This window comes from Medicago sativa, chromosome 4, assembly GCF_051527215.1.
Source record: "Medicago sativa cultivar Bolivia chromosome 4, Bolivia_mono, whole genome shotgun sequence".
Taxonomy (NCBI): Eukaryota; Viridiplantae; Streptophyta; class Magnoliopsida; order Fabales; family Fabaceae; genus Medicago; species Medicago sativa.
In genome coordinates this window covers 78,778,264-78,803,762 of record NC_140752.1, presented here as the reverse complement: position 1 = coordinate 78,803,762, position 25,499 = coordinate 78,778,264, and the positions used below count along the sequence as shown (strand labels likewise).

General features: G+C 34.0%; 4 protein-coding genes, 1 long non-coding RNA gene and 1 pseudogene across 5 annotated transcripts; 4 read left to right on the top strand and 2 right to left on the bottom strand.

The window, feature by feature from the left end:
* Positions 1 to 628: 628 nt before the first annotated feature.
* LOC146932277 (uncharacterized) lies at positions 629 to 1,749 on the bottom strand. The gene is made up of 3 exons (XR_015007042.1): positions 1,594 to 1,749; positions 1,347 to 1,491; positions 629 to 810 (listed from the first exon to the last, which is right to left on the bottom strand). It is a non-coding gene; the product is annotated as an uncharacterized LOC146932277 (long non-coding RNA).
* A 5,050-nt stretch (positions 1,750 to 6,799) lies between these two features.
* On the top strand, positions 6,800 to 10,563 carry LOC146932276 (NAC domain-containing protein 10-like). Its single transcript, XM_085703930.1, has 4 exons — positions 6,800 to 6,978; positions 7,142 to 7,388; positions 7,583 to 7,772; positions 9,765 to 10,563. Exons 2-4 carry the CDS (start codon positions 7,212 to 7,214, stop codon positions 10,355 to 10,357), a joined length of 960 nt encoding a protein of 319 aa, XP_085560056.1. The 5' UTR covers positions 6,800 to 6,978; positions 7,142 to 7,211; the 3' UTR covers positions 10,358 to 10,563.
* A 3,569-nt stretch (positions 10,564 to 14,132) lies between these two features.
* On the top strand, positions 14,133 to 15,255 carry LOC146932275 (uncharacterized). The gene is made up of 2 exons (XM_085703931.1): positions 14,133 to 14,840; positions 14,893 to 15,255. The coding sequence occupies exons 1-2, from the start codon at positions 14,252 to 14,254 to the stop codon at positions 15,105 to 15,107; spliced, it is 804 nt and encodes a 267-aa protein (XP_085560057.1). The 5' UTR covers positions 14,133 to 14,251; the 3' UTR covers positions 15,108 to 15,255.
* Positions 15,256 to 16,397: 1,142 nt separating this feature from the next.
* Positions 16,398 to 18,223, bottom strand: LOC146932274 (uncharacterized). Its single transcript, XM_085703929.1, has one exon. It carries the CDS (start codon positions 17,537 to 17,539, stop codon positions 16,544 to 16,546), a length of 996 nt encoding a protein of 331 aa, XP_085560055.1. The 5' UTR covers positions 17,540 to 18,223; the 3' UTR covers positions 16,398 to 16,543.
* Positions 18,224 to 19,687: 1,464 nt separating this feature from the next.
* Positions 19,688 to 21,608, top strand: LOC146932273 (uncharacterized; annotated as a pseudogene).
* A 205-nt stretch (positions 21,609 to 21,813) lies between these two features.
* On the top strand, positions 21,814 to 22,320 carry LOC146932272 (uncharacterized). The gene has a single exon (XM_085707740.1). The coding sequence runs from the start codon at positions 21,814 to 21,816 to the stop codon at positions 22,318 to 22,320; it is 507 nt and encodes a 168-aa protein (XP_085563866.1).
* Positions 22,321 to 25,499: the final 3,179 nt, after the last annotated feature.

The window sequence follows — 25,499 nt, the reverse complement described above, 5'->3', positions numbered from 1 at the left end:
AAATATATTTTAAAAATATAGTAATAATATTCATAACAAAATATTACAAATTAATAATTATTAAGACAAATAGAGAACTACAAATGTCTATATGTGCTACATGCCCGATGTCTAACGTCGCGGGTGGAATATCATGGACCTTTTGGTTGTGCATTTTCGACGGATGATTGCATGAAAGAACTACCATCTTGATATCACATAGAAAGTCTTCTTTAAGTGTGCCCCACATAGCGTTTAAGAATTGACTGAAAAATTAAAATTATGTCTTGCCGTGGAAGTTATTATGTGGTTGTGTTTGTGATTGGAACCGAAAGTATAAATGTTCTTGAGGGGATTCATAAGGAGGACAATTGGACCCAAATACAATAGGCGATCACAAAAAAAAAAAAAAAACTCATGATGGGCGAGTAAATACCCACATTGTTGGGTCTAGGCTTGAATAATTATTCGCAAATTTAAAAGTGAACGGATATGAACGCGGATACGAAAACTCTAGTGTCCAACCCACTCCGTAGCTTACCCACTATATAAACAATAACTATAATTTTATATAGTACTTAAATTAGTTAATCAATCATAAGTCTTTCATATTTATTGGAACATGCACTTGTTTTTTTAACTCAATTCATACCGATAAAAACATATTTGACCTAGGGTTCATATATGTTATAATATTTTATTTTATCAATCTCAATTGAATAAATTTTACATTATTTTATTGTGTTGGACAACTTATAATACAATAGTTGTTTTGTGACTATTAATTTGTCATGTGTTATTCTTCTTGTCCTATCATTGAAATCAAAACTTCTGAAAAGTATAAATGAAAGTGTGAGAGAAATAACAAGAGTAAAAATGAGATAAAAATAAAAGGTTTAAATGTGTAATTGGTCCTTGCACTTTCAATAGATTTTGGCATTGGTCCCTGCACTTTTTTTTGTTTGGCATTGGTCCTTGCACTTTGTAAAAATATTGTCATTGGTCCCTGCGCTTTTTTTTGTTTGACATTGATCCCTGCACTTTGTAAAAATATTGTTATTGGTCCCTGCACTTTGTAAAAATTTTGGTATTGATCCCAATCATTTCATGCCACGTGGCACCAATACCAATATTTGTCCAAAGTGCAGGGACCAATACCAATATTTTTACAAAGTGCAGGGACCATGCCAAACAAAAAAAGTGCAGGGACCAATGCCAATATTTTTACAAAGTGCAGGGACCAATGCCAAACAAAAAAAAGTGCAGGGACCAATGCCAAAATCTGTTGAAAGTGCAGGGACCAATTACACATTTAAACCAAAATAAAATTATAGGCTTTAAAAGAAACAAATTATTTTCAACTTAACTATTAATAGCAGTGACAAAAGTCATTAAAGCATCTCGCAAGGGAAAGTTTTATGCACATAGTCCTTGGACAATCAAAGTCGGAGCTGCATCTTTTCTTCAAATAGAATTCTGAGTTCCAACTATGCGAGTTCCACTCCTCAGCTACTGTAATGTGAAACAAGTATAATAAAATGCTATTAAAAGATGATAAAATATTGTGTATAAGCTAAATAAGAAAATTTGAAATGGATGATAAAGGGGAATTACCAATACTGGTCACAACAAGAAATAGTGAAAGAAAGATGGACATAGTATAAACAAACTTCAAAGTTTCACCCATATTCTTCTTCCTTTGAATATAATAGAATCAAATAGTTTGTTTACGTATTTATAATGTAAAAGACATCATACTCTGCTTACTTCAATTTAAAAAATTATCACTTGTTACAAGAAACCATTTGTAAAACAAAAAATATTATTATATATTCTTGCCCTTTTGTCTCACTGAAGTGGTCAGTTGAAATTATCACGTACAAATCTGGTTGGTAATAAGAGGTAATCCATTTTTTTTATAAACCTTTCATTATTATTTGTATTTCTTTATTAGCCTTAATGATAAACAAGAGAAAAATGCGAATAGAGGCGTCTTTGGAATTTTATGAAACTTGGCTGATCATTTCTATGTATTTTTATATAGGTATCACCAAAAAAACCGCTAAAATTATGATTTCAAAGTTAAGATTTTCGTTGTTTTGGTTTTTGAGTTTTTGGCGCTTTAGAAATTGATAATCAATTTGTTCCTTGTCGGAAAATTCTAATTTTATGTAGGATGCCTTATATTAATGTCCTATACATACCTGTAAAAAAGCATTAAAAAATTCAACATCTATGTCCCTTTCTGTACTTTATGTCTACATGGAAAAACGGTCCATGAGCGATTGGGCTGTCGGAGGATCAAAATGGAAATAATCCCAAAATACAAAGTGGAATCTGTGTTTTATCATTGAGGCTATCTCTAGACTTTGTGTATATTATAGGAGCTATTTCAACGATTAACCCTAAAAACAAAATAGAAAATACAAAACATGGGGGCATAAACTAAACTTATGATGGTAAAAAAATAATTAGAAAGGAGATTCCTAACTCTATAAATATTCTCAAAAATAAATGGGGGGATTAGATTCCATCAGACAAATTCTAGGTTTGAAATACCAAAATTATCCTACAGATCTGCATAAGTATTTTCTACCCTAAAAATATGAAAATATAATAATCACATTTCAGCAGTGAGCTTTATGCGGTTTAAGCATAATTTCTTAACGTCCAAGGGATGAATATGTTGTATTTGAAAGTAGCAACTACCAAAGGCGAATCACATTTTTACAAAAAATTATGTCTGATTCTTTGAAGAAGAAAAAAATTATCACCCATGATCCCCACATAAAATGCATTATGTCTTATATATATATATATATATATATATATATATATATATATATATATATATATATATATATATATATATATATATATATATCACTTATTTCTCTCCCTCTTTGGCTCTTCCCTAACTCCTCAACCAAATAATCCCCCATCCACAGCAACTCAAGACAAGTGGACATTTGGGAAAGCCGCAAAATGATCATGCATTATACACGTATATATCTCGAAAAATAGCATCGTCAAAAAAGCCCTAAAACCCTACACAGACGATGAAGGAATTTTCATCTTTTCTTAATAACTACCCAAAACGTTATTAAAGTTATTAAAGAAAACAAATAAAAACAAAACCATTTAGCTGGAGCTTCTTGCCTAAGTTTCTCTCATTGCGTGGCTTCTTTGAGAAGCTCACGACGACTTGTCAGATACTATGTACATACATGAATTAAGCTTAATTTCATGCTCCAATTATTGTGGTTGTTTTGAATATGTGAAAAGTGGTAAAAACATCTTGTTGTATGAGAATCTATGTTTGATTATGATGAGTTGGTGTATTTGAGTTTTTATCTTAATTGCATGGAATTCATGAAGTTGTTGATGAATGCTGTTAAGTTTATGTTCTATCTTCTTACTATGACATTGAGTATGTGAAAGCAGTGGAATTATGTTGTTGATTATGTCATAAGCTATGTTTGATTGTGTTAAGTTGTTGTTGTTGAGACTTATGATGAATTAAGTGAAAACCATGTTAATTGAAGTATAAGTTTTTTTTTTAAGAAGCTAAATTAACCCACATAAATTGACACTAGGGAGAATCGAACCTGAGACCTCTAGGAAGTATAAGTTGTTGTTGCATAGGTTTGAAAAGAGCTTAAATGAAGTGTTTGAACCTTGGGAAATGATTTTAAACACTTTGGGTGTATGTGGGATCTAATAAGCACTTTTGAGGTGATTTTTAGAAAAATCTGAGGCCAAAACACTCAATTTCACACTTTTCACGGCGCTGACGCTGCAACTAGTGCCTAGTTACAGAGAGTCAGTGCTTGGACATACCAAGCCTGGCGCCCAACACAGGACAAGATTTTTCTTGCTTTGTGTTGTGGGTGCTTGGGGGATGGCCATGCATGTTCCTAGGTGTTCCTTTGGCGATGAATTCTTGTTGTTTTGATGAATGAATGATAGGTAATCAAAGTTTGCTTATGATTGAATTGGTTATGTGATTTTAGCGATGAAATGGAATGGAACTTGAAACAACAACTTTTCAACAAAACAAAAGTATCCCCCGTCAATACCAAAGACATTCCTAGCCATTGGGAGACTATAACCCATATTAGAAACACACAAGCTACAACCATAATATGACTGATGAAAAGGACGAGACTAACGAGGAGCATGTTGAATTTGTGACTGATGATACGCCATGTTCTCAACATGAGGGGAGGGTAAGTTATTTAAAAGAAACATGTGAATGGGCCAATTCTCAACCTATTCTAAGCCTGGTAGTGTATGATGATCTCGAGGTTATTCAGAAAGTTATGGAAGCTAGGGCTGATGGCAATGACAAAGTTGTTTCATTCACTTCCCTACATTTCAAGGAATTAATTAGAGGAAAAATCTTAAATCAAGAAGTACAAATAACAACTACACCCGCTCTAGGGTTGCATTATCTCATCATTCTAAATGATGTCTATTTTCTTAACTTTTTCTTTAGTTTTGTTTTCCATCTTTTATTTTGTTATTTATTTATTTTTTGCTTTTTTCCCCTTGTTTTATTAATTTTTTAATATTTTTTCCTATAGGTATGGTTTGGTCCTCCCATTTCTAGATGTATTTTTTTTATTGTATTATATAACAAGTATGCATGTAGTTCGTTCTTGTTTTATAAGGATTTCAACCTAATTATTTCAACAAAAAAAAAATGTCAACCTAATTGGAATGTCTATCAAACATTTCGGTACATGTTAATACACTTAGCTTAAAAAAATCATAAATATAAGAAGTTCATTTACTCAAAAAAAAAAAATACGAAGTCCATCTCCTTAACAAAAAATATGAGAAGTCCACGTGACAAAAGGGGTGTAAATTGTGTTAAATAAACGACGAATAACTGATATATTATTTTTCTTCAAAAAAGAAACTGAGAAATTATTTATTTCTTTGATTTTTTTTGTGGAATAGTAGTAGTGTAATTATTGGTTGGTGCATACTTAGATGCATACATTTCTCTGATCATAGACGTATTTTTCCCGTGTGAAATCTGTTACATTCTATGTCGGTTTGTATGTACGTGTCTGAAATTTTACATAGCTTTAAGAACACTCAAATTTGACACTGCAGCTGAACTCTCAACACACAAGACACATATACTCTCTCTAACTCTAAAGAGGTGAAACGTCCAACCAAGAAGAATCAGGTTGCCCCATCTCCACTCTTACCCACCACCCTTTTCTACTTTTTTCTTTTCTTAGTTACTAATTTGTGTTTTAATTCATTACAGTAGTTTTCTTTACTTAGTACCGATGTATTTTTTTTTATTTACATGCATATCTGTCGGTTAAGTACCGATGTATTAATCTCTGATTCATGTATAAAATATTAATTAACTCTCAAAGCAAACCACTGTTACGGTTAAAATGTGAACTTTTATATTACGGACAACTGAGTCAGCCTAAAGTACTCCAAACTTCTAAAGCAAGGGTTTTGACCTAAAAAGATTTCTATAGGAAAAACACCAAACAAAGTATATGCTATTATTAGTTATTTTACAATTTTTTTGTTAGCTCAGTTGATAAAATTTGAAAAGCAGGTCCTCCATATATAGTCACAAGACTTATATGATTATAAGTCTTGATCACACTCTCCCTAAAAATAAAAAAGTCTTGATCACACTCCTTTTTTTTAAAAAAAAAAAAAAAGTCTTAAGCACACTCACAAAAATGCAAAATGTAGAATTAATTTTTAATATTTTTAAATAATAAAAAGAATAAAAAGTTGAATCAATATTTTGTGCCTAATAGATTTATATTTGATCTTGTGGACCTAAAAAATATATATTTGATCTTGTGAGCATGCAACAGTCATTTATGTTCCATTGTTTGAACACCGATATGGTGCCATTTTCTGTTCATGTTAAATCTTATTTTCAATGTTTTTTAAAAAGAATCTCATTCTTAAAAAGGTTTTTAGAGACCCTTTTTCTCCATAAAAAACGTGTCTTAATATTCGTTGGACCGACTTTATAGGTGAATACAACTAATTAACGTGATCACAATTACAATTATAATATTGTTGTGAAAGGTAACTTCGAGGTTGTTTTCGGAAAATTGTGAATAAAGTTACCCACACAACTAATTAAAATCAATCGCGTGTATTCCACTATCTCCTTTTTAGAATTTTATGTTTAACACTTAATAAAATACACGCGATTGATTTTAAAGGCATCATAGGTCTTTCCGTCACTAATCTAGCATAAATTTATTGCACCTCTCAATTGTAATTGCAATTAAGGAGTGTCAATTATATTTGTATACCTTTAATTTTCCTACAATCATTTACCACCCCGTCTCTTTCGTTATCTTTATTTTCTTATCACGTCACTAATCTATCACATCACTCTCTTTATTTCCTTTCACACTCTGAATATATTGAGTGTTTGGGTGTCTAAAAAACAGTTTCCACATTACATTAATTTAGAAATACTTTATTTTTAAGGAAAATGCTAACAAGTGCCTTAAGGGCATTGTTTAAGCATCTAAAAGTAGTAACTTTTGCATTGAAAATTGTACGTTATGACTTTAACAAGTGTTTGACTTGTATTTTCAAGACATAATTTCCTCTTGTGGGTTCTTTAAACAATGTCCTTAGAGCACTTGTTAGCAAGACCCTTTTTTTAAAGATAGTAATTAGAAATACTTAGCAAACTCATTTATTCCATGATATAGACAAGCGTATATATGGGGACACAAAAACAAGCAAACTTGGCGTTCAAGCAGCCTTTTCCTTATATATTATATGTAGAGCCCACTTGAGTCCCACATTTATTTTCTTTATGACTTACACCCCTCTCCCTTTGCCTCATTCCTTCTCTTCTCTCTCTCTCTCTCTCTCTCTCTCTCTCTCTATAACTCTCTCTCAACAACAAGTTATTACCTCTTTGCACTTCAATCATATAGAATAAGTGTTAGGATTTATTCCATTCTCTTCCTATAAGAGGTGATTCAGGGAAAACATGTTGCAAAAGAGACAAGCTATATATAGCTTTCCCTTTTTCTTTTATTTTTTCCTTTTTTATTTTGTTATATATTCTTTCTTTCTTGTTTTTTTTTTTTTTTTATTATTACTAATTTTGGAGCTGAATCTGTGATATTTGTTGTAGGGTGGTGTGGAAGAAATAAAGAGCTTTGTTTTTATGTTGATAGAATTGGAAAATCCCAATCGAAGAGATCATGACATGGTGCAATGACTCACATGATCAAGATAGGGGCATTGAACTAATAACATCTACTGTTATTCCTGGAACTAGCAATGAAAGTACTCTTGTTACAGATGATGACACAAAACCAACCGAAGTTCGAACCCTAACTTGCCCCTCATGTGGCCATAACATTGAATTCCAAGATCAGGTATTTTAATTTTCATAGTATTATTTATTACCCTTAGTGTTTGTATTTTTTTTTAATTATATTTATTTTATGAGCAGAAATCGAACTCGGTACTCTGGACTTTCAACACTCACACACATGGCGCACCAATCACTTACGCTCCAAACTTTATTTATTGTTTTAACTTTATTGATTGTGTGTGAATGATTGAATAGGGTGGAATCAATGAACTACCGGGTTTACCGGCGGGAGTGAAGTTTGATCCGAATGATCAAGAGATACTTCAGCATTTGGAAGCAAAGGTTCTGTTGGATGTGCCCAAACTTCATCCTCTTATTGATGAGTTCATACCAACACTTGAAGGAGAGAACGGAATCTGTTATACACATCCAGAAAAGCTACCAGGTCTTAATTAACATTTTACTTTCTAACTTTTTCTCTGGTTTGATGCATGATGGTTTGGATTATGGAAATCCTGTTTTATGCATATACTACTAGGGAAAAAAATCAATTAATGATAAAAAAAATTGATATTTGTCTTAAATCTTTGCTTACTAAATAAATTTAGAGACAAATTAATATCAGAAGTACGATTATTATGTTTTATCTAAAATTTAGTGGTTTTTTTTTTTAATAATGAAAAGTTGATTGTTAAAATTCTAGTTTTTTATAACACTTTTTTGAAGGAAACGGATTAGAGAGTACCCCTTGCATTCTCAGTGATAAAATTTGGTTTACCAAAAAATACAGCTATTTTTTTTGCTGATTAAGAACTAAATTGATTGTTATTGTATTTAATATATATTTACTCTTTTTGGCGAAGACATTATAATATATAGTCTACACTAAATTGCTGATTTTAAAATTATATAGATAGATGGCTAAAAAAAATTATATATATATATTTTTTGAAGGAATTTTTTTTATATATAAATAGAATCTCCTATGAAATATATACATTGTATTTTTTGATGGATCCTTAAAGTTTAATAACTAGAGTTGGGGGTTGGTTTGTGAAATAATTAGCGGAGAAATTTATTTAATAAAGACCCTGGAATAAGATATTTTACCAGTCAAAGGAATAACGTCTAGGTTGCTTCATGTTTAGTTCTTGCATTAATTTGTCTCGTGATAACGAAAACTGTGTGTGATTATTCTTTAGAGATTCTATCTTTCGAAGAAATTAAGCAAATGAGAGGACTAATCACATGACTTTTTAACCAACTCGACAAGTTTGCATGCATGAGTGCACCAAACTCAGTGTGGTGGCATTGAAATGTAAACGTGTACACTATTCTTTAATCATGGGCAATAATATTTCTATACCTGAAAATTAACATAATACAAATGATTGATTATACCAAATAGAAGTTTGTGTAAACAAAATTTCACATGATTAATTTGATTATATTTAACTCATAAGGAATCAAAGTATTTGTTTTCTATTCCTTTTCTTGATGATCCTTCCAAAAATTAAAGATGACTTCATGACATGTACATTGAAAACTAATTTTGTTTTTATTATTTTCTTTGTTCCTGTTTTTATGTAACTCAAGTAAGTAGCATTCTATTCCCAATGAAAATAAAGCACAAGGAAGGAGACAAAAATGAGAAAGGTGTCTTGAATCTTAACTACCCTAAACATTAATCACATGTCAAGACGTAACGTAACTGCACATAATTATCAAAAGGGAAAAGTGAGAAAGAACTAACCAAAATCCTGGAGATGCAATTAATTTTTTCTTTCATAAGCTTTTCATATCTTCACCAACAAGCCATTTATGTCAATCTGTTACTCGCAATTCACATGCATCATAGTACTTGTGTCAGCTAAATCTCTTTTCCGTTTGTTTTCGGCAGTGGCGTCACAAAACCTGATCCGGCCGACACTTAAGCTTTTGGATTGGGACCGATCCGAATCCAAAAAAAAATAATTAGAGACAAAAATAGAGATAAAACACAGACTCGGGTTAACCCTCGGGTTACCTGGCCCGTTCCAAAATATTAAAAGGACATGTGTGTTTTTTTTACTAATTATCCAAAAAAAATGTCTTACACTTTCGCTTTCTCGTGCTAATTCTGATTTTTATGAAACTTTGTTTTCTGTTTCTTTGTTTTAAATGATCTGTTTCTTGATTTTGAATTCTTAGTTACATGTTAGTTAAATTTATTTCCAAATAAAATGTTCATGTATTACTATTTGACAACGTGTTTTGGGATCATTCTGGTTGTCTCTGTGTCATCGTGTCTTTATTGAACTCGTACCTCATCGAGTGTGATCGGGTTAAGAGACGGGTTTAGATCTAAACAAATTGGTTCGGTCTAATGTCAGGGCCAAGTGAGGGACACATCCAACTCACTTTTTGTACACTCATAGTCTTTTGTTATAACATGCAGGTGTAAAAAAAGATGGACAGATCAGGCACTTCTTTCACAGGCCATCTAAAGCATACACAACAGGAACAAGGAAAAGAAGAAAGGTTCAAACTGATGAAGAAGGAAGTGAGACAAGATGGCACAAAACAGGGAAAACTAGACCAGTTTTTATTGATGGTGTTATGAAAGGTTTCAAGAAGATACTAGTCCTCTACACCAACTATGGAAGGCAAAAGAAGCCAGAGAAAACCAATTGGGTGATGCATCAATACCACCTTGGTAGTAATGAAGAAGAGAAAGATGGTGAAATAGTTGTTTCAAAGGTGTTTTACCAGACACAGCCTCGACAATGTGGTGGAAATAATTCCAATATTATCAAGGATACTGCAAGTTATGAAAATGGACTGATGATAAATCAAGGAAATGTCCAAGATGATAATGAAGCTCCTCCTATGGATTACTACAATTCTCATTTCATAAATTATGACCATGTTGGTCATAATTTGGGAAACTCTGAATCCCAATTTATTCCAAACTTGGTTATGCAAGGTGATGGCTCTTCCTTTATTCGATTGGCAATGGATGCAAACAAAGCTGGGTTGAACAGAAATTAGCTATGTGAAAAACTTCTTGGTAGATTATTAATGTATAATGGTGACAATATAGCTACATAGATGTTGATGGTTTATTATTATTATTATTAGTATTATTTTTCCAATAATATTATTATTACTATTATTATCATGTATATTTATTCTATAATTGTAAACAAAAAAAATTGTATATTTATTCTATATATATGGATTTATATTAGAGAAAATTGAGGCTCCAAAAACATGTGGAAGAATTGTTTGCATATTATTAGAAATTTTAGATTTAGAGTTTCTCACATTTATAGAGAAGGTAATGTTTATGCTCATAGAATTACCAATACAGGTGTTTTTATATAGATGGTTTAGTTTGGTGGGATACCCTTCCAAATTGTTCTAAAGAAACATTTTTTAGAGATAGATTCGACTGATTTAATTATCATTTTTGTTAGCTTTGTTTTGGTGGGTTTAATTTATGTCCTCGCCCTTGTTATTATTTTTATTACAATAATACTTTTGGAGATGATACTGGTGGTTCATAGGGGCGACAACATAGTTGAAATGTCCATGAACAACATTAAAGCAATATCACTTTTGATATTGAAAATATATGTGTGTAAGTTATTTGTTAATTTAAATCATGTGATCACTTTTGATTTTGAAAATATATGTGTGTAAGTTATTTGTTAATTTAAATCATGTGATCTTTTCTCCATCAATTCACTTTTTTTTGACCGAAACAAAGTTAACTATTATCATTAATCAAACAATGTTCAATACAAGAAGGATAAGATTATCATTAATCAAACAATGTTCAATACAAGAAGAATAAGAATCAAAAATACGGTGACTAACCCAAGAACAGACCGCCCTAGCTAAACTATGAGCTCTTGTCTCCATCAATTCACTTGATTGCATGCTCTTTTCACTATTCCATCGGATGTCAACATATATAACACAACATTTGTAAAAAAAAAAAATATATAACACAACAAAGTTCCAATGATCAAACGATGAAATCATGTTTCTTCTCGCCAATCTCAAATTCTCAACTACATGTCATCTCCCATCTCCTTATTCATACCCGACAATGAGAGTCGACCCAATTTTAAAGAATTTTCTATGTGATCGGTTAAAGCCATTTTCTGAAATTCAACGGAGCTGCATTAACATCATGTTGCTTCACCGATTTCAATTTCTAAAACTCAATTTCCAATTCCAACCCTAAAATCCTACCAAATTAAGTAAATCCATTTAAAATGCCCTAGATTCACTAGCATCTTCCAATTGTGATCGATCTCATGAATTTTAGATATATTGTTTGCATAGGTTGCAATCCACATGGGAAACTAACCAACGAGAATGGATGTGGCTGTAGCAATTTTTCAGGAGCAATGCTATATCTCTAGAAAAATAACATCAAGAATTCTTCAAGAATAAAGAGCAGCCAATCACAATGCACTATTTGCCACAATTCAAGGAGGTATGACTGAAAAATAGGAAGTGAACAAATAAATCATGCAATTAAAACTTGCCACATGTGTCTTGAAAAATTCTTGATGCTATTTTTCTAGATAAATAGCATTTTCCATTTTTCAGATGCAAAAGACAGTGAACGTGCTTTCAAATTGATCCAATAAGGAAATGTTGTGAGTCAATTTTGAAAAGTTTTATTAACCTTTGATTAAAAAATTTGACGGTTGAGATTTGGTGTCAAACTAAAGTTTGACGCGTCATATATGTCTTATGTTTTTTACATTAGTGTCGACATATATGTGTCTGCGTCGTGGTTATATATGAATTAAACCTTGAAAGACTAAGTTATATATAATCATATTGTATCATGTTTAGGCAAATGGATAATCTCAATTTAAAAAAAAATTGAGAAAATAACGTGAAGATCTAGACCATTGATTTTTACATTAGCAATGGTCAAGATTAATGATAGATTATAGCGGGTAATGTATGTTGCTGAAATCTGAATAATAATCTTTGCCACACTTTACACCAAGATTGGTTGATCCATGCTAATTATAGTCCTTATTAAGTGTGTTCAAATCTAAACCGGTCCAAAAAAATCAAAAATTGTTTAAAAAAAACTGAATATTTTTGGGATGTATTTAGATGTTATTTTGTAAATACCACTCAGATCAGATCGAATTTCGGATCAATTTTTCAAAATAAAACAAAAAACTGAATATTTTTGGGATGTATTTAGATGTTATTTTGTAAATACCACTCAGATCAGATCGAATTTCGGATCAATTTTTCAAAATAAAACCAAACAGCAAATATAATTTTAATACTTATTTATCTTTTTATTAGTATTATATATTCCGTTAATTTATTTCTTGTGGTTTTTAATTTTATATATATTGCATGAATTTAATCTATATATTATTATTATTATAATATATTTATCAATTATATTTATAATCTTTTGAATTAATATATTTATCTTAATAATTTGAATGTTTTTTCAAAGTATTATTTTTATCTTTTAAAATGATAAATGTGATATATGAATTTAATTGAGATTTCTCTTTAAAAAAAATTAATTTAATTGAGATTATATTTAACAAATTTTGCTTGACTTCTTTATCATATATATTTTTTAAAATTATTTTATAAAAAATTATTTCATTTTATTTAAATTGGTAAATATGTTCAAAGAAAAAAATAATGATAAATATGTACATATGAATTTATAGAAAGAGACCGTATGAAAAAAGAAAATCAAATCTAAGATATTTCGAACGAACTAGAACAATAAATAAAAATTCAAATAGAAAGCAACATTAGACCATATAAAAAAATAAAAAATAAATCAATTTTAAGAACCTAAGAACGATATGTTCAACCAATCCGTGAACTTGGTTCAGTTGTTAGCCGAGACAACGCATAATATATGCAAGGATCAGGGTTCGAACCCGACACCCCACTTCTCCACACTTAAAATAATGTGTGAGCTTCAGTCATTGGACTATTTGACATAAAAAATCAAATAGAAAACATTTAGTAAAAAAAAACATATAAGGCAACCGTATAAATGAAAGAAAATGTGAAAAGTTATAAGCTTAAAAGTTAGTAAAAATAGCATCTAAAAAAAAATACTCCCTCCGTCCCGTTTTATCTGACCCAGTTTGATTTTTCACACAGATTAAGAAAAATGTATAAATAAAGGGGAAAGTGGAATATATTGTATTGAGAATGATGAAAGTAGTATTAATTAGAGTTATATTGTATTGGGAATGATGAAAGTTGTATTGAAAATTGAAATGATTCAGTTATTTTGGGACACTTTTTTTTAGAAAATGGGTCAAATATTCCGAGACGGAGGGAGTATAAACTTGGAAGAGAAGCTTCTTACCAAACACATTTTATCTTATGTTAGCTTATCAAACACACATTGGAAACATACACTATTTGACATGCATGCTCATTGGAAAAAGAATAATGATACCTTTTTTTTTACAAAAAAAAAAAAAAATACATGATACTTTTTTTTAGAGGAGAGAATTACACGATATTTGAACAACCATTTAAAAACAATTTTTATGATATTTTTTTTTCCTCTTTTTTTATCGGTCAAAAACAATAGAAATAGTAGAAATATAATTTTTTTTTTTAAGGAATGAGTAAAAATATAATATGAGTATGAGAAAGAAAATTGTCTAAAATTATTTAATCAGAAAAAAACATCACCACTTCGTAACCTGCACACCGCCGTAAAACAATTACTCCATCGCATAAACCAATCAATTCTTCTTCACCTCGTTAGTGATGATGAAGGCTTTGCTGAGAAGAGAATAACAGTAACACTTCTTTTTTATTCTATAAATAAATACTAAAGGGTTAGCATTCCTCCATAAATAAATTGCCACCATATCACCTCATTCTCCCTCACAAACTCAAGAAATGGAAGAACAACAACCACCAACTCTCTCATTACAAATCATCAAAGGTCCTCGTAAAGGAGAAACACTTCAATTTCGACCAGGATATGCCATCAGAATTGGACGTGTCGTCTGCGGCAACAACCTTCCCATTAAGGATCCCGGAATATCCACCAAACATCTCTCTATTCATATCGAATCCGGTAAATGGGTACTCAGAGACCTTGATTCCTCAAACGGAACTTCTTTGGACGATGTGGTCATTCCTCCAAATACTTCTTTTTATCTCGGTGATGGATCCATCATTAAGATCGGTGAAGTCACCGTTGTTGTTGTTAACTTCATCCACCCCAAAGATAAGTCTACATCTACCACGGTAGTGCGGGGTAGAAGAGGTAAGAAGGTGGAAGAACCAAAGAGTATACGGGTGACACGGAATATGACAAGGAATATGAAGAATATAGGAGTTGAAATTGGAGAAAGTTCATGCTTGGTAGTAGATGGTTTGGAGAATGTTGAGAAAGAGAAAATGAAGGGTGGTCGTGGGAAAGGAAAGAAGAAATTAGAGGAAGAGATTGTTGGTGATGGTAAAGAAAATTGTGATCAGGGTCGTCCTTTAAAGCGGTGCAAACAACTCTATCGAGAATTATGATGATGGGAAAGAGAAGGAAAAATACAACTGGGATGGGAATATGCCTGATTTGGAGAAGATGAATTTAGGTGAGTGGTTTGATTTCTTGGAGTTTTATTTGCCAAAACAGATACATGATGAAACGGAAGAGATTGTTGATTCAATGAGACAAAAAGCTGAGAGACTCCGTGAATATGTCATGATGCATGAAAATCAAAAAGCTCAAATTGGCCCAGGAATTGAATAGTCAATTAGCCTTGTACCATGCTTAGAACAAAGCCACTGCAGTAAATCTAGAATTCTAGTAGTATATTAATTACTAATTGTTGTTATGTGAAGCGTTGTTGCAACTGTTAGGTGGTTAGATTTTGTTAACTCATTAAGGGCATGTTTGGTAAGGCCTTATAATTTATAATTTATGTCTTATAAGCTTATTTAACTAAAAAAAAACTTGTTTGATATCGTTATATTTGTCACGAGCTTATAACTTATTTTTTTGAGTTTATTGCGGTTTGTGATAAGATAATTCAGTATCTTATAACTTATCAATTTTATTTCAATTTTACCTTTGTAAACTTAATTGAAAATAAATAAATATTAATGAAATTCACATTTTTTATGTAATTTCATATTTATAAGATACTTCAACTGTTAATTTTACCAAACACTACTAGTTCAATTAGTTAATTTATCCATTTATCCACTATCAGCAATAAGTTAGCTTATAAGTCATCCGTTATAAGCTAGTTTATCAATTATTTGTTTTTTTTTTTAGGGTCTTGTTAATGAGTGCCTCCGGGGCACTGTTTAAGCATTCTAAATTAGGAAATTATTCTTTAAAAAAGTCAAATAGTTCAATTTTCGATTCATTAAATACACATGATTTTATAAAAGGTTACTATCTAAAACCCTTAACAAGTACCCGGGGGCAGTCGTTAACATTTCCTTTTTTTAATCAAACAAGGCTTTGAGTTGTTTTGATTGATAGCACTCTTTTTTTGAAGGATTGATTGATAGCACTCTTGTTATTCTCTCGTGACTATTCTATTTTGATTGATAGCACTCTTGTTATTCTCTCATGACTATTCTATGATAACTTATTAGTGAAGTAACAAAAAATTACGGTAACTGTTGTTTTCTTGCTTCCATCCATGAAATTTTTTTCCTGCCCCTATCACCAAAAAAAATGATATATCTGCCCCTAGTTGAAAATTATTGATGTAAATGCCCTTGTTCTTCATTTGAAATGGCGAGCATGACATTTTTCCAACCATCCTCTGCAAGCTTGCAGGCTTTCTCAGACTTTCTCTGTACAACTCTGTGTGTTCCGAATTTAAGTTGGCGAGCATGAATTATTTAAGGTTTTTTCTTGTTCTCTCTTTGAAATGGCGAGCATGTTAATTTTTTTTTCCCATGCTCCACATCTAAAATGGCGAGCATGCATTATTGTTTTTTTCCTTATTATTTCTTGCTAGTCCTTTGAAATGGCGAGCAAAGGCCTTTTTTTTTTAAAAAATGTGAACATGCATTTGTGATATTTTTTTGCGGTTTTAAATTTTTTTTATTAAAAATACCATATTTCTTGAATTTTAAAAAACAACCTAAAATGATTTTTTTTTATTAAACATTAAACAAAAATACATTAAAATGAAACATTGTTACAAACCTAAACATCTATTACATTTATCTTCTCCTAATTTTGTGCCCATGAGTACCACATCCAACAGGTTTGATTTTTCGTTGAGGTCGACCGGGTGGCGCTATTTGTGGTTGTGGCTCCTCCTCCTCGTCCTCATCATCATCCTCCTCCTCCTCCTCCTCTTCTTCTGTTAATACAACATCCTTTTCTTGTTGTACTACGTCTTCATATTCTTCTTCTACTTCTACCTTTTCTTCTTCTACTACTACCTCTTCATCTTCCTCACTCTGAGGTTCATTACGACGAAGTGCCCACAGACTGTTCATCGCATCATTGCCCATCTGTGTCGTTGTGACTATTGGTGGTCGAGACCATTGTGTTTGTTGGGATGATTCTGGAAAGGAGGATTGCATGTATGCTGGTGGTAGGTTAAAGCTTTCAATGGGTGATGGTCGGTGGAAGCGGTGGCTAGATTCTGCCTGGAGAGTGAATGAATGATGGGAATGTTGGCTATGGTGGCTAGATTCGGGGTAGCTTCCAAATTGAATGGGAGAATTTTGAAATGACGGATACATGGGTGGTGTGTATTGGAAAGTGTTTTGAAATTGGTTAAATGTGTTGGGTTGTGGGGTGTAATAGGTGTGGTTTGGTTGTGGTGTGTGTACGGGGTGTGTCTGGTTTTGTGTGTTGGGTTGTGGTGTGGGTGGGTAATCTGGTTGGTTTTGTGGAATGACCCTTAGACGTGCCCTTGGGTCTCCCAATAGCAAAGCTCTAGAGACAAACAAATTGTTTCCGAAAAATCCCCAATACCAACGTATATAGTGACGATTTGGTCGCACTTCATGGGTAAAGGGGACCCCGGTCAATACTAGCTGACGACGTTGGTGCCACGTAGCAATTTCTTGTTGAAATTTGGTTGACAAGGATACCTTTCCTATGATCTTCATAGTGATATCATGGTAACCCTTCAAATTACGTGCAACGTCTGGTTGGTTTTGAGGGAAGCCGAATTGTAGTTTCACCCTATCTGCTTGGTGCATCTCTACAACGTGAAATCAGATAATATAGGTGGTTGCAGACCATACTTCACTTTCTTCTGGTGTGGGAGTTTGAAAATTGAGATACGGTCTCCAAATGAACTGAAAAAAATATAAAATGTGTGTTAGTTTTTATATTTTGAATAAAAAATAAAAAAAGTTATTTTGATGATAAATTACTTGATCGTCTGTCATCATATCAATCCTCCACCGATAAGTGATAAGATTGTGTTGGCCTGCCTCTTCGTATTCCATCCCAGTATCACACCATCTGATAAAGTTTGAAAAATATTTAATAATTAGTAACATAAAAAATATAAGCACGCTTGTGTTTTAAAAAAAATTAAAAAAAATATTGTACATGCCTGTTAAAGAGAGGGAACATATCTGGTATATTAGTCTTTGGCTTAGGTGCCATGCACGTAATTCTCGAAAAAGCCCATACTTGTATTAATATTGTGCATCCCATTATATCATGCACCCCATTATATGCACCGTCACACATTCCTCTGTATAGCCACGATAAACAAGCCGAACCCCAACTATAAGTTCCAATCTCAATGGGTTCCTTCTCTAACATTGCCAACCATTTTATGTGTACTAAGTTGCCCGTCTTATCAGGAAATAATACTGAGCCAATTAAATATAGACAATAGGCTCTAAAATGGTATACAAGTGTTTCGGGACTTTCATCACCTGCCAGTTGTTCCATGTAATCTCTTAACCATGTTAATTTCACAGTTTTGCGCTCCCTTGAACTTTGATCAATATTTCTTCCTAACAAATTTTCAAAATCATTCCATGAAATGTGTCTGTCAGATGTGACCGGCAAACCATCGACTTTTAAACCCAATATCATGTGAATGTCCTCCAATGTTATTGTACATTCACCTGTTGGAAGAATAAATGTGTGCGTCTCAGGTCGCCACCGTTCAAGTAATGCACAGATTAAACGGGAATCAGTTTGAAAACTTGTTATTTCCGTTGGCCTCAAAAGACCGGCTTGCTCTACATATGGTCTTATGCGTGCATGTGGCTTTAATATTTTGTGACAACGGGGTCTCACATAATGTTTTTTTTCTTCCTACAAAATAACATTAGTTAGTATATTAAAACTAATAGATAAAACGTAATAAACATAAATTGTTATTGTGCAAATAAATAAATAATAAATACATTTGATTTGTTAGAGACGTGACATGATCTGTGAGCCATTCCCATCCAAAGAAATTTAGCTACGTCCATGTTGAAATTAACAATTAAAATGAGAAAGTGATGAGAAAGTGTTGAGTTTTTGAAGTGAAAATTGAAGTGAGTTTTTACGTTGGGAGTTTGGGAGGTAAGTGTCGAGTTTATATAGCTCAAATGGCGAACAGTGTAAACAATTAGAATGGATGCATGCATAGGCACATGGCAAGTGCTCGCCATTTGAATTTTTTTTTATGCTCGCCATTTGAAAAAAAAAATATGCTCGCCATTTGAAGCATTTTATGCTCGCCATTTGAATAGCCAAGCATTCCTATTTTGCCTACAGCGAAAATGGCAGAATATTAATTTATAGGGAATCTCTTTTGGCTGCATGCATGGTGTCTTTTTTAAATATTCAAAGCTAACTCTCTCTTTTCAAAATGCACACAGGAAATTCAACATGAAAGCTGCTCTCTTTTGGCTGCATGCATGGTGTCCTTTTTAAATATTCAAAGCTAACTCTCTCTTTTCAGAATGCACACAGGAAATTCAACATCAAAGCTGCTCTCTTTTGGCTGCATGCATGAAATGAAATGAGAGGTCTAAAAAAAGAAAACAATTTCATGAAATGAGAGGTCTGAAAAAGGAAAGATTCTAGCATGAAAGTTGATTTCACCCGTGTTGTTAAGTGCATGCATATGCAATAATACAATCCAATTCATAGTGTTGTTATGTAAAGCACGCATTGCATTGTCATCTCAAAGCAGAGATAAATAGTCATATAAAACACTCACTGCACTGTCATCTCAAATCAGAAATAAATAGTGTTCTTATGTAAAGTACTCGCCATTTTTAACATAGAACACAAAATTTTGCCGGTATAACAAGTGGCGAGGTCTATATATGCAGTGGAATGGCATATTGTGATTCATCAAACACGCTTTACAACATAAACAAACAGTTATGGCACCACCCCAAAATGTATTTTTCATTGTCTACTGCAATGGACAAGTTTTAAGAAATGAGTTTGGTGTTTATTTTGATAGTAACGAAAAATTTGGCTTCAACATCAGTGTGAAAAGTACCTTTGCACACTTGAAAAAAAGAATAGAAGAAAAGCTAAAATTAGGAGATAACAAAGTGGTATCTCGAATTTTCTATAGAAACCCGGCGTTTTTTGGAGGGGGTGGAGTTCATTTCGAAGACACAAGTATTAGAGATAATGACGATGTTGCGAACATGTTTGAAGTTCATAGAAATCTTCAAGTAGCAAAGTCTATTGAGATAAATGTCATTGTTGAGGATGGTATTCAACACCACGACATTTCAACACCAATTCAAAATCCTCACACACATGAATATCCTTACATACAAGAATATCCAACCCACAATCAACACCATTCGATGAATATGCACCCTCGTCGTCACAACCTCCCATATATACACAACCATCATCCCAATTTCAAGACGTGGCAGACATTCAACATGAAGAAGAAGTTGGCGATGAGAGTGAAGAAGATGAGGAATTACTTAATCTTTTAGAAGGTGAGGAAGACAACGAAGACGATGAAGACGGTCAAGACGACGATGTTTGGGCCAACATTTTGCACCCATCACAAGGGCAACAAGAAGCCACTCATATTAGAGAAGCATATTGTCCTCCACTCCACATGTGTGACCTTGATATGGATCTTGTTGACAGACACATGGACAGGGAAGGCGTAATCCCACTTCCAGTTGATGGGGGTATTGAAGAAGGAATGCAGTTTCACAACAAAGAAGATTGTGTGCTCGCGATCAGACATTATCACGTCAAACAATCATTAGATTATGACGTAAAGAAATCTGATCAAACGAGGTATGTCATTAGATGTACCAATTCAGCGTGTATATTTAGATTGCGAGCATCCTTTAGTAAAAGGAGTGGGAAATGGAAGATTGTCACTCTGGTTGGGCCGCACAACTGCGCATCATCTTTAATGTCACAGGATCACCGCAAGCTTGACTATAACGTCATTTGCGAGAGCATCAAGTCACTTGTGCATAAGGATGCGTCGATTAAGCCTAGTATGATTATTGCATATATTCGAGAAAGGTTTAATTACACAATCACATACAGAAAGGCATGGATGGCAAAGAACAAGGCGATCAAGTCTATTTACTGGAATTGGGAGAAATCTTTTGAAGAACTTCCACAATGGTTAATGGTCATGAAAAACTCAAATCCAGGAACCATCGTAGACTTGAAAACTATACTGAACCCAGATGGGACCACAAAGTTCAACCGTCTCTTTTGGGCTTTCCATCCTTGCATCGAAGGTTTTAAATTTTGCAAACCAGTTATCCACGTTGATGGGACGTGGTTGTACGGCAAGTACAGAGGGACATTGTTGTTGGCAGTTGCACAAGATGGAAACAACAAGACAATTCCAATCGCCTTTGCGTTGGTTGAAGGTGAGACAAAGGAGGGATGGGTTTTTTTTTAAGAAATTTAAGAAACCACGTCACACCAGAACGGGATGTTTGTGTGATCTCTGATAGACATGAATCTATAAAAAGCGCATTCAATAACCCAGAAAATGGCTGGCACGGGAGTGGATCAACTCATGTGTTCTGCATTCGGCACATCCAACAGAATTTTGTCAGGACGATCAAGGATCGAGAACTTAAGGATAAAGTTTCAAATATGGGTACAAACATGAAACATTTTTATTTTTTAGCATTTCATATGATATTAATTACTTAATATATTTGAATATTTTCTTTCAAACAATGCAGGGCATGCCATGAACATACCCTTGTTCGAATACTATCGTAATGAAATTCGAGAGGCAAACAAAGAGGCATTAGCTTGGCTCGACAATATACCCAAAGAAAAATGGACTCAGGCACATGACGGGGGTCGACGATGGGGTCATATGACAACTAATATTGTCGAGTCATGGAACAACATTTATAAGGGAGTTCGCAACCTCCCTATCACATCTCTTGCCCAATCAACCTACTATAGGTTGGCGTGTCTATTTGCCAATAGAGCATAGAAGGCATATGCAAGGGTAGGTTCTGGTGATCCATTCACGGATCATTGTATGAAGGAGATTCAAGAATCTGTGATTAAGTCCAACACTCACCAAGTTGATCAATTCGACAGACAAAGGTATACTTTCTCTGTCCGTGAAACAATCAATTATAGGGAGGGAAGACCGATGGGAACATTCAAGGTAGACCTACAGGCAGGGTGGTGTGATTGTGGAAAATTTCAGGCTTTACATTTGCCTTGTTCTCATGTTATAGCTGCGTGTTCTAGTTTTCGTCATGATTATCGAACCCTTATACCAGCTGTGTTTACAAATGAGAGTGTATACGCAATCTATAACACAAGGTTCGAAGTAGTCCATGACAAAAGTTATTGGCCCCCGCATGAAGGTCCAAAGCTTTGCCACGATCCAACCATGCGAAGATTAAAGAAAGGTCGTCCAAATAGTACTCGCATCTTGACTGAAATGGATGTTGTGGAAAAAGCACCGAGAAAATGTGGACTGTGTTCCAAAACCGGTCATATTCGCAGAAATTGTCCAACTGTTAATCATCAGTAGTTAATTTTCTTCTTAATGTATTTTATTCCAAATTATCTTAATTAATATAATTATTATTATTATTATTATTATTATTAAAATTAAAAATATTTATATTAATTTCATTAAACAATAATACACAACGTTTGCATTATATTATACTAGATGAACCTTCTTTCAAAAACAAAATTAAATTTCCTTAAAAAACAAAATTAAACTAAAATGGCGCCATTTTATATATTAAACATAATGCTGCTCTTTATTTATAACAACCATGGAAAAATATTACAAAGGCATGTTCGCATTTTTTTAAAAAAATGGCCTTGCTCGCCATTTCAAAGGAACAGCAAGAAAAAAATACTTAAAAAATGATGGCATGCTCGCCATTTTAGATGTGGAGCATGGGAAAAAAAATTAACATGCTCGCCATTTCAAAGAGAGAACAAGAAAAAACCTTAAATAATTCATGCTCGCCAACTTAAATTAGGAACACACAGAGTTGTATAGGGAAAGTCTGAGAAAGCCTGCAAGTTTGCAGAGGATGGTTGAAAAAATGTCATGCTCGCCATTTCAAATGAAGAACAAGGGCATTTACAGCAATAATTTTCAACTAGGGGCAGACATATCATTTTTTTTGGTGATAGGGGCAGAAAAAAAAAATTCTCCATCCATCAATGTTGTTTCTCTTTCTTGTTTGCATCCTTCGTTGTTGTTTCTTCTTATGAAGCATGAACAACTCTAGAATGACATATCATTGTTTGCATCACTTTTTCGATGGTGCATGGATAAGTAAAGGTCAAATACTATTTTTTTTTTTGAATGGCAAAATATTATTAACCAACAAGCCCGTGCGAGGTGCACTAAAAAGCTCGGGTGGGAAAAAAAATAAATACAAGGGGAAATCGGTTGCCGCAAAAACGCCGGCTCGAACAAAAACCCCTATAAAAACCACCCATAAAAACAAAAATACTACCCCTGGACCTGAAACACAAGGCAGCTAGCTGGCATTCCTCAAACAGTAGAAGCATCAGCACTAAAACTCTGCTACGACACCCAAAAAGAACCACAAAAAACCAACCAACATACCCGCGAAAACAAGGCGCAGGACCACCAAAAAGACCCCACGCGGAAAGAGTATTGACGCTAGCATATACAAGTGGTAAGGCGCTGCATACCCTCGCGTCAACACCTTAGACACGCTGCCTAAAGCAAAACAGTACCCCAAAACTTGGAATAAAACATCAAAAAACAGACCAAGACACTCCACAGCCCCACAGTACCTAAACCACACCGAAACCACACCAACACCGCTGCGAAACCACCAATAACACCACCAAAACAGTTGTTGCCAGCACCTTAAAAAGAACACAGCTGAGACGCTGGCAGCAAAACCAGCAGACCACCGCAGCTCAAAAACTCCACCAGCACACAACCCACTCGATCACCTCCGGAACGGAGCCCTACTAAGACACCATTGGGGATCCCAACACCACTCAAAAAACAAACAAACCGGAATGTTCATTTTATACATTGCCCATTTCCAAGCCAAAACTTTCACCTCCTCCACAATAACGTCTACCTCAAAGATAGCATCGTTGAACACTTTATCATTCCGAGTTTTCCACAACACCCACATTGTTGCTAGCCATATAATTCCTTTCCCCTTTTTAATCTTTTTATCTCTTTCCCCTCCATGCCAACACTCCCAATGAATAAAGAGATTTGGAGGAGAAATGAAATAATAATTTAACCACCGCATTAACTTGATCCAAACCTCACTAGCAACATCACAATGGAGAAAAAGATGATGAACGGATTCCTCCATCCTATTACACAACCCACACAAAGATTGGACCTCCGGCCCAAGAGCGTTACGCAACGCAAGATTATCTTTAGTAGGAATCCAGTTGAGAAAAGCTCTCCAAGTGAAAGCCACCACCTTAGACGGTGCCGGAGACTTCCAAAGCCTATCAAAAACTCTTATTTCATTGCTCCGCCACCTCACCTCACCAAGAACAAAACCCTCCAACCTCTTGTATGCCGAAATAACCGAATACCTACCGGAATCTTCCAACTTCCACCTCCACATGTCCTCTTGATTATTCAACCTCACACCATTCAAGTCCTCCTTTAGGCTTAGAAGCACCTCCTCTTCCCACATGAAGAGATGTCTTCTCCAAAGGAAATTCCACTTCATGCCTAAACCCGAATTCACACCCACCTCTCCCACCTTAGTCTCCTTTTGGTCCGAGATAGAATAAAGCCTAGGATACTTACTCCGAAAGCTTCTCTCCCCACACCAATTATCATTCCAAAAACTAGAGTTAAACCCATTACCCACTTTCCTCTCAATCCCGGAATTGAACCAATTAAGCTCACCAAAATCACCAAGCTTAATAAGCTCCTTCCACCAAAAAGAAGACCATCTCGGCACCCCGCTAGACCTTCCGGTCACCAAACCCTCCACACTAGTACCATATTTAGCCACCAACACATCTTTCCATAAAGCCACCTCCCCATCAAGCAACCGCCAACGCCACTTAGCCAAGAGACTAACATTCATAACACGAATATCCTTCACCCCCAAACCCCCATTTCTTTTACTATGGCAAACCTTCTCCCACTTAACCCAGCAAATCTTCTTACCCCCATCCACTCCTCCCCAAAGGAATTCTCTTTGAATCCGCACAATCCTCTTCCAAACTTGAACCGGGAGCTTCAAAAACGACAAATAAAAGATAGGTATAGCATTGAGAACCGAATTCAAGAGCATAATTCTACCACCGAGGCTAATATACTTGTGGCCCCACGAATTCAATTTCCCACTAATACTCTCCACCAACGGTTCCCAAGTAGCTAAACTCCTCGAATTTGCACCCACCGGAAGGCCCAAGTACTTGAAAGGCATACTCCCCGCACTACAATTCAAGAAATTACAAGCCATCTCCATAAAATCACTTGAGACATTCACCCCCTATCAACGAGCTCTTAAAGAAATTAATCTTAAGGCCCGAGACCATCTCAAAACCTCTTAGAAGAGATTTCATAGCCCAAAGATTATTTACCGTTGGTTTCCCAATACAAAGAGTATCATCGGCATATTGTAAGTGAGACACCACCAAACCACTATTACCAAAGGTGAATCCCTCAAACAAATTACGCTCCACCGCATTTCTCATCAACCCACTAAAACCTTCCGC